We start from the raw sequence: 16108 nt of genomic DNA on the forward strand, positions 1-16108 counted from the left end.
TATTTTTTTTAAAAAAAATGCTTTTTATTAACTTTTCATTTTAAATACACCAACACCAACAAACAAAAATATCAAGTCTTTTTACATGTATCTTACTTTGTGCTCCATAGAGCCACTGACTTCCCTCCTTCCCTTCCACAGGTTTTCTTATTCCAATCTTTAATTCACAGTTTCATTAGTAAAAAACTAAACCATGACATAAGATTTATTTCAGTCCTGCTAACATCTTCAAATTTCTACAGTTCTCACTTATATAGACCATAAATTTACTCCATTCTTTTTGGTACTTTGTCTCCTCCTGCCTGCGAATCCTATGTGTCAGTTTTGCTAGTTCCGTGTACTTGACCAACTTTGTCTGCCACTCCTTTTCAGTCGGTATCTCCTGTGTTTTCCACTTTTGGGCTATCAGAACTCTGGCTGCTGTTGTAGCATACATATACAGTGGTGCCCCGCAAGACGAACGCCTCGCAATACGGAAAACCCGCTAGACGAAAGGGTTTTCCGTTTTGGAGGCGCTTCGCAAAACGAATTTTCCTATGGGCTTGCTTCGCAAGACGAAAATGTCTTGCAAGTTCCTGTGGGTTTTCCCCCCCCCCTTTTTCTAAGCCGCTAAACCGCTTATCAGCTGATCTGCTAAGCCGATAAGCCGCTAAAAGCCGCTAAAAGCCGCTAAAAGCCGCTAATAGCGCTAATCCGCTAAGCCGTCAATGGGCTTGCTTCGCAAGACGAAAAAACCGCTAGACAAAGAGAATCGTGGAACGGATTCTTTTCGTCTTGCGAGGCACCACTGTATAATCTTTGGTCCGTCTTCTTAATATCCTCTCCTATCAAACCTAGCAGTAGTTCTTCAGGCTTTTTTGGGAAAGTATATTTAAACATCTTTTAAAATTCATTATAGATCAATTCCCAAGACTCTTTCATTTTGTCACATGTCCACCACATGTGGTAAAAATCACCGTCCTTTTCTTTCATTTCCAACGAATTTTGCTACTCGTCCTATACATTTTTGCTAGTTTGGTGGGAGTAAGATACCAGCGATAAACCATTTTTTTAAAAAAAAAAAGCTACGCCAAAGGAGAAGTGGTGACATTAGGTCCTAATGAACCCATTCTCCATTGCCGTTCCCGTTACAACACATAGCAGCACTGGGTCATTTTATGCAATTATTGATGCCGGGGGGGGGGAGCATCAAACTTCCTCCCTCCCAGGTCCGCGATGAACCTGGCCCAGCGTACCTGGCCTGCCCCAGCCCCTGGGTGCATAGGCTGCTTGGCCCCGAAGGTCTGGGAATGCTTGCTGGCTCGCTCCTTCTTGGCATCCACAGCATCGTAATACCTGGAGGATTTGTTTGGACGGGGAGAAAGGGGCGAGAGGAAACACGACCAAGGAGTATAAAGTTACTCATGGTGCAGGGGAAAGGGGGCAGAGGTTTTTTTCTCTCAGAAATACTCCAAGACATCTAGTGGAGCTGAGCATTGAACGGTCAACTTTTTTTCTGCCTGAGGCAAAGGACAAGATGGCCGCCGCTCCCAGTTCCATAGCTAAACCGGCAGCTGAATCTTACTTCAATACTGGCAACAGGACAGCACCCCTCGCCCCGCCACGTCCATGGGGAGCAAGTTCACTCAGGGCAGGCTGTGAATGGCACATGCCATCTCTGCCCTTCTGATGCCACCATTCCCCCAACCATCCCTGAGCATCTGCCGCCTGAGGCAACTGCTTCACTCGGCCTACAGGCAGGGCCGGCCCCACGGAGGGTTCCGGCCAGCCAAAGGAAGGATTCATTCATAAAGCACACCAAGTTTAGGGGTTTTGGACAAATTAATGGAGAGCAGCCTCAGCTACCAATAGCTACTGGTCATGATGGCTATATATCAAAAGCCAGCATCACGGGTAGAATACCAGAGTTGTTGGGACTCGCAAGCAGGGAAAGCGGCTTTTCTGCTCAGGTCCTGCTTCCAAGATACCAATAGGGATCTGGCAGGACAGTAAGAAGCTGAACTATTTGTCTGATCCATTATTGTTATTATTATTTATTATATTTCTCACTTTATGTACGTAAGCAAAGGGTGGATAAGACATTATTCCACGGACTACAAGTAAAAAAAGAGAAAAAAGGAGGAAAGGGTGCCATTTTCGGCTTGTCTCAGGCAGGAAGAGAGTGTCTTGGGCTGGGGTTGGAGTAAACCTAAGGCATAGTTCGCAAGCCAACCTTATGCCAGCGGTAGCCAATGCCATGCCCTCCTGACCTTCCTGGACTACAACTCCCATCATCCTCAACCGTCGGCCAAACCGGCTTCCCTGCCCTGCCCTAATTGTTTTACAAGGCCACGCCCCTGCCATTTAGATGGACTAAGTGAGCTGCTTCTGGAGACAAGATCTGGGGTACCATTAAAGTGCAGTTATTGGGCTTATTACACTTTTGGCCACCAAGGCTGCCATTTGGCTTCCCACCAGCCACCGAGACACTCTGCCAGTGCTTCAGCCCTCACCCCTTGGTCAGGAACGTGCCGCGGGCGTCGACCAGCAGGAAGAGCTCATTCTGCGTTTTCTGGCTGTTGCCTGTGTACAGGTAATGTTCCAGCGGGACGGGGCGCTTCAGGGTGCTGATCACGTAGATTTTCTTCCTCTTGATCCTCCTGCAAAGAGCATGGCCGAGTTGCAGGCTTCCTGCTTGCAGACTCTCCCGTTTCCCCCAGCTCACCCATGGCACACCTCTACACGGCAGATGCTGGCATGATAGACATGATGGTACTGCAAGGGGGAGGAGCCCTTCTTTATCCCTTCTGGGCCACCTTCCAATGGGAGACAGGCAAGCCAGGGGTGGGCGGGGCCAGGAGCCAAAGTGGGCGGGGCAACAAATGCAAATTTTGCATATGTACAATCAGCTGGCTTCTAGATGTGCTCACAGACACCCCTCTCTGTCTTCCATACAGGCAAACAAGGCAAGCAAGAGCTGTCCCAGAAACTCCAGCAGGTGCAGAATGCTGCAGCGAGGCTCCTCACGGGGTCTCTGCCATGGGAGCATATTCACCCAGTGCTTTTCAAACTGCACTGGCTCCCGGTACAGGGTCAGATTTAAGGTGCTGCTTTTGACCTTTAAAGTCCTTCACGGCCTAGGACCCTCATACCTACAGGACCGCCTCTCCCAGTATGCCCCACGGAGGACCTTAAGGTCCATAAATAGCAACACCCTAGAGGTCCCAGGCCCTAAGGAAGTTAGATTAGCTTCAACCAGAGCCAGGGCCTTTTCAACACTGGCTCTGGCCTGGTGGAACACTCTGCCTCATGAGACCAGGGCCCTACAGGATCTGATTTCTTTCTGCAGGGTCTGTAAGACAGAGTTGTTCCACCTGGCCTTTGGCTTGGAGCCAATTTGATTCCCTCCCCCTCTTTCTTTTTCCTTTCTCCTCCTGCGATGAGGCTACGTTTTAATATTTTAATGTTTCAGTATTTTAATGTTTCAGTATTTTAATGTTGTCTTTAAGTTGTATTCATTCAACTTGTTTTTACTATTGCTTGTTAGCTGCCCTGAGCCCGGCCTTGGCTGGGGAGGGCTGGGTATAAATAAATATTATTATTATTATTATTATTACTATTGACAGAGTTTAAGGCCACATCCCAGCCAGCGAGAAGCACTTAAGGAGGGTGTGGAGCAGCCCCCATCAAGGGTGGGACCAGGTGAGGGGGTGGGACCTGTGAAGAATCCCTAGGCTGCTGCTGCTGCTGAAGTTTCCCATCCCTGCTGGCAGGGGTGAACCTGCAGTAAATTGCACCAAGCAAGTTGGAGTGACCTCTTTCATAGAATCATAGAATCATAGAGTTGGAAGAGACCACAAGGGCCATCGAGTCCAACCCCCTGCCAAGCAGGAAACACCATCAGAGCACTCCTGACATATGGTTGTCAAGCCTCTGCTTAAAGACCTCCAAAGAGGTCTTTTTTTCATTAGCAAAAACACAACCTCCGCAGACTGGGCTGGATGTCAGGCCTAATGAGCACAGCATTATCATCTTTGGTTGGTCTTGCCCCTACGAAGCAGTTGCTGAGACTGTAGGGCCCCACCTCCCCACAGCTGCCTATGTCTCCTCCTCTCCAGGGTTCCCCCCCCCAAGCAATCTGAGACTGCATGTCGCCAACATCACCTCCGCCCTTTTCACGCCTCTTCTGGACCTGGGAGACCAGTGGGGAGGGGAGCTTGTTGTAGTAGGAAGGGGAGACACCTGTGCCTCAGCAGCAGCCTGCCTCATCTCTGCCTCTGCCTCTCCTGTTTCAGCTTCTGTCCTTGATTCTGCACTGCTCTCTGCCACAAACTCTCCAAGCTCACACCAAGCCCTGTCACCTCTTCAGCTTCCAACCATCCTCTCAGTCTTGTCCCTCTACGCCTTCTGCCAATTGTTGTTGTCCCACCACCTTTCCCTGGGCTCTGAGCCTTCTTCCTTTGGGGGTTCCCCTGCTGCTCCCGCCCACCAATCCTCTGCATCCAACCAAACATGACATCGGCTGTAGCACTTACTATTTACGGGACTGCCTCTCCTGGTCTGCCCCGCAGAGGACCTTAAGGTCCATGAATAATCATAGTTTAGAGATCCTGGGCCCTAAGGAAGTCAGACTATCCTCTACCAGGGCCAGGGCCTTCTCAGTGATGGCTCCGACCTGGTGGAATGCTCTGTCCCATGAGACCAGGGCCCTGCAGGACTTAACTTCCTTCTGCAGGGCCTGTAAGACACGAGCTATTCCGCCTGCCTTTCAATTTGAACTTAGCCTGATCTTTTATTCTCCTTCCTTCCTTCCCTCTCCCCTTTTTATGAAGATTACGCGCTCTGGGATCCCACAGCTAATTCTCCCCTAGTCTCCTCACTGGCCCAAATAGGACTAATTTAGCCAGCTAGCCCTGGTGATCATCTAATGTTTATTGGATGGATTTCCCCCCTAAATTGATTTTTGAATTTTGAATTTATTGTTATTCACGTTTTATACTGTATTTATGCTGTTTTTTGTTGTATCACAAGTAAGTGTTTTAAATTTGTTGTTAGCCAACCCTGAGCCCGGTTTTCTGAACCAGGAAGGGTGGGTTATAAATAACGTTTTATTATTATTATTATTTATTATTACTATTCTTTAATTGGCAGTTTATTAAGGTTTTCGTATTCTATAAAAGCAGTATGCTCCTTTATTCCCTCCTCAGCCCAGTCCCCTCCATCCCTCATCCCTCCCTCTTCCTAGAACCATAGAACTGCAGAGTTGGAAGGGACCCCCAAGGGCCATCTAGTCTAACCCCCCGCAATGCAGGAATCGCAGCACCAAGATTTTCATTTCCGACTGCACCACTTCTTACCCTATCCAGTCAGCAAACTCCAGGGTGTTGGGGACGGTGGCACTCAGCAAAATTATGTTCACGTGGTCTGGCAGCATGATGAGAACCTCCTCCCAGACAACCCCACGCTGCAAGGGAACAGAAGAAATTAAGAAGACCTCTGCTGTGTCAGGCCCATGGCCTATCTGGTCCAGCATCCTGCTCTCACAGCAGCCGACCAGGTGCCTGTGCGACGGCCGCCAGAAGGACCTGAGTACAACAACAAGATTCCCCCCTCCCCCTGTTTTTCCAGGTTCCGTCCAGGCCTTCGCCATCTCTATTCTGGACTGTACCAGTTCAGAGTGGGACGCGGGTGGCGTTGTGGGTTAAACCACAGAGCCTAGGACTTGCTGATCAGAAGGTTGGCGGTTCGAATCCCCGCGACGGGGTGAGCTCCCGTTGCTCGGTCCCTGCTCCTGCCAACCTAGCAGTTTGAAAGCACATCAAAGTGCAAGTAGATAAATAGGTACCACTCTGGCAGGAAGGTAAACGGCGTTTCTGTGCGCTGCTCCGGTTCGCCAGAAGCGGCTCAGTCATGCTGGCCACATGACCCGGAAGCTGTACGCCGGCTCCCTCGGCCAGTAAAGCGAGATGAGCTCCACAACCCCAGAGTCGGTCACGACTGGACCTAATGGTCAGGGGTCCCTTTACCTTTACCAGTTCGGAGCACAAGCGGGAGGCTGAACCCTTCCCCACCGCCATGTCAAACAACACTCTGCAAATGGAACAGTAGTACATCAGGGAGAAGGGCCGTGTAGCCAAGCAGTGGGCCACATGCTTTTGTACGCAAAAGGGCGCAGGCAGGGTGTGGTGATCAGGTGGGATTGCTATGAGGAATTATGAAAATATAGGGCAAGCCATTGCGTCCGCAATGAAAGCATTACGCTGAGCCATTTTGACATGATTCCTGATCAGTCCAAGCCTCTGCATCTCTGCCCCATTTCTCTTGCTTAACATGTCATGTCCACAGACCGTTGCTTCACCAGGCATCCTGGGCCATAAGACAGTAGGTAACTTTGATGTAGTTTGTTAGGAAACAGAGTTTCACATGGAGGTGATAAAGATGCCTATCTTTCCTTGCCATCCTTCTCTTCCTGTTTACTGCGTTTATGACCTCCGGGGTTTGCTAAATGCATTCCTCCTTAATTCCTGTTTTATTTACCTGGACATGTATGCATGCTCAAAGTTGTCTTTGTAGTTAAAGGGATTTCTCTGATCTAACTTTGTTCCTACGTGGTGTTGTTTTTTGAAACGTTCAGAGGAAATCTGATTAGTTCTTACGAACACTGTGTAAAAAGTTCTTTTGTGAATAAAACGACCTGGGCCAAGGGGTGGTGAGATTGGCACTTCCTCCCAGAGTCTTGCTGGCCAAGCCTCATGTCCAGGTTCCATCCAGGCCTTCTCTATTCTGGACTGTACCAGTTCAGAGCAAAAGCGGGAGGCTGAATCCTTCCCCACCACGTGTCAAACAACTCTCCACAAATGGAACAGTAGTAAATCAAGGAGAAGGCTGGGTAGCCAAGCCGCGGGCCACATGCTTTTGTATGCAAAGGGGCCCAGGCAGGGTTAGAAGAAGCCACATCAGAAACCCTGAAGAGCCACTTCCAGTCAACGCAGACAATAATGAGCTAGAAGGAGCAATGCTCAGATGAAGAACAAGGCAGCTACCTATGTTTCTAGGAAGGCTGAGGGTGGGGAGAGGAGCTGTAGGCTCTGATCTGCGTGCAGAATGCAGTCCCTGGTAGCAGGTCCCAGGTTCAGTTCCTGGCATCTGCAGGCAGGGCTAGGAAAGACCTCAGACCCAGGAAAGCTGCTGCCAGCCCATGCAGACAATACTGCCTCGACTTGGTACGAGGCGGATCCTGATGTTCCAAGCCCTGCTCCCCTTGGTGTGCGCATTTCCTCACCTCTGAGTCGTTGATGTAATGCACCTCATCAAAGATCACCCACTCCAAGTCTCTGAGGACATCTGAGCCATTATAGAGCATTGACCTGAGGGTTTTTGGAAAGAGAAAGGGATATTGCAAGGCCAGGACTCTTTACCCTGACCAACAGCGGAACAAGGGCTGGCTGGCCGGACCGTAGAATCACAGAATGGTAGCCTTGGGAAGGATCCCCCAAGGGTCATCTAGTCCAACCACCTGCAATGCATCCCTGATGGACGACCATCCAACCTCTGCTTAAAAATCTCCAAGGAAGGAGAGTCCACAGCCTCCCGAGGGAAGCCCATCATTCCACGGACCAGATTTTGGGCACCATTAGAAAAAGGTAGAAAATGGTTGATATTTAATGATAATGGTAATCATACGTTTCCGAGCACAATTCAAAGTGTTGGTGCTGACCTTTAAAGCCCTAAACGGCCTCGGCCCAGTATACCTGAAGGAGCGTCTCCATCCCCATCGTTCAGCCTGGACACTGAGGTCCAGCTCCGAGGGCCTTCTGGCAGTTCCCTCGCTGCGAGAAGCCAAGTTACAGGGAACCAGGCAGAGGGCCTTCTCGGTAGTGGCACCCGCCCTGTGGAACACTCTCCCACCAGATGTCAAAGAGAACAACAACTACCAGACTTTTAGAAGACATCTGAAGGCAGCCCTGTTTAGGGAAGCTTTTAATGTTTAACAGACCACTGTATTTTAATATTTTGTTGGAAGCCGCCCAGAGTGGCTAGAGAAGCCCAGCCAGATGGGCGGGGTATATAATAATAATAATAATAATAATAATAATAATAATAATAATAATAGGATGGGTCTAAAGAGTGACATTTGTCTTTTCCAAGAGCTCCTTTTAAACCAAGGATTGCCAGCATTTCAGGGCACATTTTGAAGCCCCTCCCTATTTATACCCCAAATCCTCACCGAAGGATCTCCGTCGTCATGATGAGGCACGAGGCATCCGGATGGAGCTGAACGTCCCCCGTCAACAACCCCACGTCCCCAAAGGTGTTTTTGAAATCCCGAAACTTCTGGTTGGAAAGAGCTTTGATTGGGGAAGTGTAGATGGTGCTGCAGAAGGAGCCAGGGAAGAAAATAAAGAGTTTTAGAAGTTCCAAAGGAGGGGAGTCTGGACTCCAGCATACCCAATAGGTACCGCTCTGGCAGGAAGGTAAACGGCGTTTCCGTGCGCTGCTCTGGTTCGCCAGAAGCGGCTTAGTCATGCTGGCCACATGACCCGGAAGCTGTACGCCAGCTCCCTCGGCCGGTAAAGCAAGATGAGCACCGCAACCCCAGAGTCGGCGACTGGACCTAATGGTCAGGGGTCCCTTTCAGTGGCGTAGCGTGGGGGGTGCAGGGGGGGCCAGCCGCACCGGGCGCAACATTTGGGGGGGGGGGCGCGCTCGCACTCGCAGCTCTCTGCCCCTACCTGGCTCACTCACTCTCTCTCACTGCAGTGCTGGCTGTGCGAATCCGATCCGAGCTACCGGGTCGCCGCCCACTGTGGAGGGGGAGGGTGCCAGGCATGCGTTGCGGTGCGGAGCGGAGAGAGAGCGAGGGAGGGACTATCTGGGGGAGGGACTATCTGGGGGAGGGACAGTGCAGCAGTGCACTGGAGAGAACTACATCCGACCAGCCCAGGCAGCAGCAAGAAGAAGCTGGCAGCGGCGGCAGGTTAGGGGTTAGGGGCGCAAATTACTTGCCTTGCCCCGGGTGCTGACAACCCACGCTACGTCGCTGGTCCCTTTACCTTTACTAGGCAATCATAGGCAATTGCCTGGGACAGGAGTCTGTTTTACTACTTTCCCTCCCTACGTAAAACGATATTTCGTCGTCCTAGTTCTTATCTGACCAGGGCCTCAAAGGCTCAACTTAGCAGGTTCAGTATTTTACATAACAGTGTTCATTTAGGCATGGAGGGCAGCTAAGAGCTAGTGTGGTATAGTGGTTAGTGTCAGACTATGACCTGGGAGACCAGGGTTCAAATCCCCACTCTGCCACGGAGCTCGCTGAGCATCCACGGGCCAGTCGCCACCTCTCTGCCAGGGTTGTTGTGAGGAAAACTACATACTTTTCCTCCTCGAGCTTCTTGGAGGAACGGTGGGGTGCAAATGTTAATTATTACCATTCATAACAGCCACTCTCACCGTGTCATGTGCTTCTGGGACAGAGCAATGGCGTATTCCGCCACCACGGTCTTTCCGGCAGAGGTGTGGGCAGCGACAAACACGGAGTCGTGCTTCTCCAAGTGGAGAATCGCCTGCTTCTGGAAAACGTCTGGCTCAAAAGGCCACTGAGGAGTGGGGAGAAAGAGAGAGGAAGTCACATGGGGGCGGGGGTTTAGCGTCATCAGTCCTTGGCCCCACCCCCATCGTTCAACCCGGACACTGAGATCCAGCGCTGAAGGCCTTCTGGCGGTTCCCTCATTGCGAGAAGTGAGGTTACAGGGAACCAGGCAGAGGGCCTTCTCGGTGGTGGCGCCCGCCCTGTGGAATGCCCTCCCTTCAGATGTGAAAGAAATAAGCAGCTACAGTGGTACCTCGGGTTACATACGCTTCAGGTTACATACGCTTCAGGTTACACACTCTGCTAACCCAGAAATAGTGCTTCAGGTTAAGAACTTTGCTTCAGGTTAAGAACAGAAATAGGGCTCCAGCGGTGCGGCGGCAGCAGGAGGCCCCATTAGCTAAAGTGGTGCTTCAAGTTAAGAACAGTTTCAGGTTAAGAACGGACCTCTGGAACGAATACAGTACTTAACCCGAGGTACCACTGTATCTTATCTTTAAAAGACATCTGAAAGCAGCCCTGTTTAGGGATGTTTAGGGAAGTTTTTAATATTTAAAGCTGTATTGTTTTTAACACTCGATTGGGAGCCGCCCAGAGTGGCTGGGGAAACTCAGCCAGATGGGCGGGGTATAAATAATAAATTATTAATATTATTGACCCTTCCCTTTCCTCTCCCCGCTTGGCCCTCTAAGCTGCCATCGTACCTTGAAAGCCGGATCAGGAATTCGCTTGTAGAAGTCATCCACGGGGGAGCTGATGTCCACTGGGATGGCCCACTGCTCTTTGGGGGGCTCGGAAGCTGCAGCAGGGGCCGGGGCGGCCTGTGGGGCTGATTTAGGGGCGGGCGTCACCTCCTGAGAGGAAGGCAAAGAGGAGACAGGCAGCGTAAAGGAAGCCAAGGATGGGAAAAGGGAATCCTTCACCCACCCACAGACCCAATAAAAAGGGAGGGTTGTGTACCAATGCTGGTTCTATTCAGAGCCACCATATCTAGCAGCCTTGTCCTTCCTTCTGTCTGAATTTGGCTAGAGCAGCTTTGGCTCCTGGGCGGCAACGCCCTTCGCAGTTCTTTCGCAGGCCAGAAGCCTGCCACATCTTCTGCCAGTCTTCCCTCACCTCTATAGACAGAGAAACCCACCTGCCACCTGCTTGGGCACCTGCCGTCCCTCTGTAGGAGTGCACATACAGTGGTGCCTCGCAAGACGAAAAGAATCCGTTCCGCGAGTCTCTTCGTCTAGCGGGTTTTTCATCTTGCGAAGAAAGCCCATTGACGGATTAGCGGATTAGCGCTATTAGCAGCTTTTAGCGGCTTATCGGATAAGCGGCTTATCGGCTTAGAAAAAGGGGGGGGGAGGGAAAAACCCCCGCAGGAACTCGCAAGACATTTTCGTCTTGCGAAGCCAGCCCACAGGAAATTCGTTTTGCGAAGCACCTCCAAAACGGAAAACCCTTTCGTCTAGCGAGTTTTCCATCTTGCGAGGCGTTCGTCTTGCGGGGCACCACTGTATTCAGAGTGTGGGGTCAGGTGGGATTACTATGAGGAATTATAAAATATGCATCAAGCCATTGTGTCCGCTGTGAAAGCATGGCGTTGACTGGGTTTAATTCATTGACAATAATTTCTGATCAAATCCCACAACCCTCTGCATCTCTGGCCATTTCCTCTACTGTCCATTTCTCACTGCTTGACAAGTCTCGACCACAAGGACTCGATGGCCCTTGTGGTCTATTCCAACTCTATGATTCTATGATTCTAAGTCACATACACAGCCCAGCTGCCAACTGCTTCACCAGGCATGCATCCTGGACTGTGAAAGATAGTGGGCAGCTTCTTTGAAGTAGCCTTTCCAATATGTTAATCTCAGGATGTTGATCTTAAAGGTAAAGGGACCCCTGACCATTAGGTCCAGTCGTGGCCGACTCTGGGGTTGCAGCGCTCATCTCGCTTTATTGGTCGATGGAGCCGGCGTACAGCTTCCGGGTCATGTGGCCAGCATGACTAAGCCGCTTCTGGTGAACCAGAAGATGATAAAGATGCCTATCTCCGCGCCATCCGTCCATCCTCTCCTGTTTACTCCTGTGTCTTTGTAGTTAGAAGAATTACTTTTGATCTGACTTTGTCCCCACGTGGAGGATGTTGAAATGCTCAGAAGAAATCTGATTGGTTCTTACGAACTCTCTGTAAGAAGTTCTTTTGTGAATAAAACGACCTGGGTCAGGGGGTGGAGATACAGATTATTATACGCACCCTTCCCAGAGTCTTGCTGGTTCAAGCCTCTGTGTGTATTCTTATTAATCAGAGTTCAATCCTTCCTTTACTTTGAGAACGCCTCACCCTCTCCACACACAGGTCGCCCTACCTTAAGCACCAGCTCCTCCAGGCTGTTTGTTCTCTGCAGCGGCGCCGGTTCTGCCGGGGGCGCCTCCTCTCCCTTCGCCCCTCTCCCCTTCTTCGTCCTCTTCCTCCCTTCCTCGGCCTTCTCCTTCCCTTCTTCGTCGCTGGAGGCTCCCAGCTCAAAGGTGTCCAGGGCCCCCAGTAGGTGGGTCAAGTTCAGCAACCCTGGGGAGGCCTTGAGCTCTGAAGTGGGGGGTGAGACACACAAGCAAGATAGGTTTCTCCACTCAGGAATCCACTCAGGAGTGGGCAGAACAGCTTTTGGGCTCAGTGATCCAAGGAAAAATTTGCAATTGGCTCAGTGGAAAATGTGCTGTGGAAATGTGTGTTTCATGCGAGGGCAAACCTCTCTACAAGGCTTGCTATGGTCTTTCAGCTCATGTTAGGGCAGAGACAGTGACTGGGCCAAGCTCCAAGGCAGATGGGGGATTTGCTCAATGCTCAATGCTCTTATTGCTTATGTTTCTTTGTATATCACCCTTTATCCAAAGATCTCAGGGTGGTTCACAGCATAAAGATACAGTATATAAATATAAAACACATAATAAAAACAAAACAAAATAATAACCCCCTTTCCCAAACATGTATAAAAGGATATACAGGTTGTTTAGCCAGAAACCTGGTTGAAGAGGAACGTTTTCACCTGGCGCCTAAAGGTGTGTAATGAAGGCACCAGGCAAGCCTCCCTGGGGAAAGCATTCCACAAATGGGGGAGCCACCACAGAAAAGGCCCTGTTCTCATGTTGCCAACCTCCAGACCTCATGTGGAGGAGGCACACGAAGAAGGGCCTCAGATGATGTTCTCAGGCTCTGGGTAGGTTCATATGGAGAGAGGTGGTCTTGCCCCAGGGTAGCCTTACAGAAGCTGCCAGACGACAGTGATCATCATCTCTGACCATTGGGCCATACCAGAAGGGGCTGATGGGAACTGGGAGTCCAACAACATCCAGAGAGCACCATGTTAGCAGCCCTTGTTCTAACCACTACACCACACTGTCTCCCAGCCCCCAAGCCAGCCTCCCCACCAGTCCTAATCATCTCTCTACCGGAAATGAGGTTACCTTGTCTGGTGAACTCTACTCCCTTCTTCCAACCTGGTGGGACTGTCAGCAAATCTGAGGGAAGAAGGAAAAAGCGGGAAAGGACATGAGCTTGAAAACGGAAGGAAAGAGAAGGGTCCGTGGCCTTCAAAGCGGGGGCAGCTTGAGGTACGAGGAGGCCCTCTGATCAGAGGATCCTCTGATGGGCCAAATCTCCTCATGCCAGTGGGATACCTGGCTGCAGAGGCAGCTGTCAAGGACAGCTGGGTCCAGCCGCCCTTTTAAATTTCCCACCATGTCCCAAAGTGATGGTACCGTAGGGCAGCTTCCCTGCACCTGCTCAGAGGCTCAGGCCACGTATCAGCAGTGAGCCCTGAGAGAGGAGAGAGGCCCCAGAATCTGCAGGGATTGTCCTTATTTTTATTGATCTTATGTCAACTGTGCTGCTGGCCTTTCCATCTAAAGAGTGGGCTTTAAAAAACGACTTCAACACATCATAATTTACTTGGTGCCTGTTATTTCACCACTCTAGCCTTACTAAAGGTAAAAGTAAAGGGAGCCCTGACCATTAGGTCCAGTCGTGACCGACTCTGGGGTTGCGGCACTTATCTCTCTTTACTGGCCGAGGGAGCCGGCGTACAGCTTCCGGGTCATGTGGCCAGCATGACTAAGCTGCTTCTGGCAAACCAGAGCAGGGCACGGAAATGCCATTTACCTTCCTGCCGGAGCGGTACCTATTTATCTACTTGCACTTTGATGTGCTTTCGAACTGCTAGGTTGGCAGAAGCTGGACAGAAGCAACGGGAGCTCACCCCAGCACGGGGATTCGAACAGCTGACCTTCTGATCAGCAAGTCCTAGGCTCTGTGGTTTAATCCACAGTGCCACCCGCGTCCCTTCTAGCCTCACTAGGGTGATGTTTTTTGCTATCAAAGGCCACCCGGTTGTGATTTCAAGAAGAGGCAACCCCATAGCCCACCATGTTCTTTCCCTATCTTCCCACCCCACATAAATAGGGTAACGTCTTCAAGCCTCACCAAGGCTGCTGCAGAGGGCACATGGCATTAACAAAAGCAACCCAGAACCGGCTGGGATCTTAAGAGAAGGTGCACCATTGCAGCTATTGCCTAGAACAGATCCAAGTACCGTTCTCAAAATCAATGTCCTCTTCCTGGTCTTCTTGAGTCTTGATCTGTTCAAGGCTGGGTTCGTCCATCCCACCTAGAGAGAGGCTGAGTTAAAACTATGCACTGTGGACAATTAAGAGCAAAGCTGCATGCATGGCAATAAGTCTGCAGTCAGAAGACTCAGAATTCTGCAACTGAATTACACAGTAGGGCTGGGCGATATATTGATATATCACCAAAAACTGGTTTGAAATGCATATTGTGATGGTGCTTACATAATTTTTCACCCAGCAATATACTGCAAATCATGACTGTGTGTGTGTGTGTGTGTGTGTGTGCTATGCAAAAATCACAATGCGGGGAAAACCGTGAAGCCAGCCAATGCATCTCTCGATTCCTGCAGACCCTGTCAAGTCTGCTGGCACAGCTTTCTCCTGACTCCTACACAGAATAGCGAATCATTGTTAGAATTCCTGCTCCATGATTACAGTCATAGGATTGTCGTCTATCACATGTATGTTTTAACTCCACAGAGTGGGAAGTGATGGAGACAGGATGTTTGTGTTACTGTGTTCCATGAAGTGGGACTATTGTCCTTTGTTCTTTCTCTTTCTCTGATGCTAGAGAGAGAGGGAGCCATGTTGCAGCACTCCGTGTGTGTTTATATGTAAATAAAGCAGATTAGCCAAAATGCTGAGTTGCTGAGGTCTGTTACACAAGCTGCAAAGACTCTGCGGATCCCTAAGTGTGCCGATGTCTGTTGGCATGGGTCGCTGTGATGTTCTGGCAGAAGAAAGCTTTTGAAGCTCCCGAATGATCAACCAGGAAGGAGAGAACATTCCAGTCTGGCATGTGTCTCTGCCAGGATCCTACTCAAGTGTAGGCTGAACTCCTGACAACCACAAGAGCAGGCGCTGGCAAAAATCATGATGCGGGGGGGGGGGGGGGACCCTCCTCCCATCATCTCTGACCCACTGGCCTTGCTGGCTGGATCTGATGGGAGCTGGAGTCCCAACATGAAGCCAAGCCCTGGCGTAAGACTGTAGCGCCAGTTCCCCAGACCAGGCAGCGCGAACAGCAGACCCATACCTGGCCAGAAGGGGTAATTGGTAGCGCTGCCTCGGAGAGCCTCAACTGGGGGGCCGGGTGCTCGTTGGAAGGAAAGAGAATTTTTGGCCGACAAGCCCATGTTGTCCACAAGTGCCTGAAACGGAAGGGGGAGCAGTGTCAAGACCCAACGGTGCACGACCAGTTCCCCCCTTTTCCCAGCAGTTTTTAAATTCCTAGATTGTATTCTCAATTCAAGACAACAAGTATACAAGTGTCCCCCCCCCCCCCACTTATGCAGGGGGTTATATTCCGGGGCCCCATGCGCATAAGTGATAATGGCATTAGGTGGGAAGCACCCTCTGAAAAGCCCCTAAAATGCCGGCTTTCTTCTGCTTTTGTCACCTGTTAGGCGGGGAGGCTGAACCGCCGAAACAAAGCCCCGCTACACCTCTGGTCTCGTTGGGGTTTCCTCCCTCATCAGTGACGTCACAAGGACTCTCCAGCTCTCTCTTTTCATTTCTTGGTTTGAAGCTATCTATTTATTTCCCGGCGCCGCACATATACCCGGTCACATGGGGGGGGGGGGTAAAGGTAAAATGTAAAGGACCCCTGGATGGTTAAGTCCAGTCAAAGGCAACTATGAGGTTGGAGCGCTCATCTCGCTTTTCAGGCCGGAGGAGCCAGCGTTTGTCCACAGACAGCTTTCTGGGTCATGTGGCCAGCATGACTAAACCGCTTCTGGCGCAGCAGAACATCGTGATGGAAACCAGGGCGCATGGAAACGCCGTTTACCTTCCCGTTGCAACGGTACCTATTTATCTACTTGCACTGGTGTGCTTTCAAACTGCTAGGTTGGCAGGAGCTGGGACAGAGCAATGGGCACTCACCCTGTCGCAGGGATTCAAACTGCCGATATTCTGATCTGCAAG

The 16108-nt window shown here is 50.6% G+C and overlaps 1 protein-coding gene across 1 annotated transcript in view; it reads right to left on the bottom strand.

The window, feature by feature from the left end:
• SKIC2 (SKI2 subunit of superkiller complex) overlaps positions 1-16108 on the bottom strand; it is a 54382-nt gene that overhangs the window by 33634 nt on the left and 4640 nt on the right. Inside the window, exons 5-15 of the mRNA XM_079958260.1 lie at positions 15219-15333; positions 14149-14223; positions 13025-13078; positions 11929-12146; positions 10273-10422; positions 9430-9575; positions 8207-8353; positions 7262-7346; positions 5337-5443; positions 2493-2639; positions 1236-1335 (exon numbers count right to left, since the gene is read on the bottom strand). Of these exons, the coding sequence (XP_079814386.1) occupies positions 1236-1335; positions 2493-2639; positions 5337-5443; positions 7262-7346; positions 8207-8353; positions 9430-9575; positions 10273-10422; positions 11929-12146; positions 13025-13078; positions 14149-14223; positions 15219-15333 (1344 nt within the window). The remainder of the gene's footprint in view (positions 1-1235; positions 1336-2492; positions 2640-5336; positions 5444-7261; positions 7347-8206; positions 8354-9429; positions 9576-10272; positions 10423-11928; positions 12147-13024; positions 13079-14148; positions 14224-15218; positions 15334-16108) is intronic.

Source organism: Podarcis cretensis (genome assembly GCF_951804945.1).
Source record: "Podarcis cretensis genome assembly, chromosome: 2".
Classification (NCBI taxonomy): domain Eukaryota; kingdom Metazoa; phylum Chordata; class Lepidosauria; order Squamata; family Lacertidae; genus Podarcis; species Podarcis cretensis.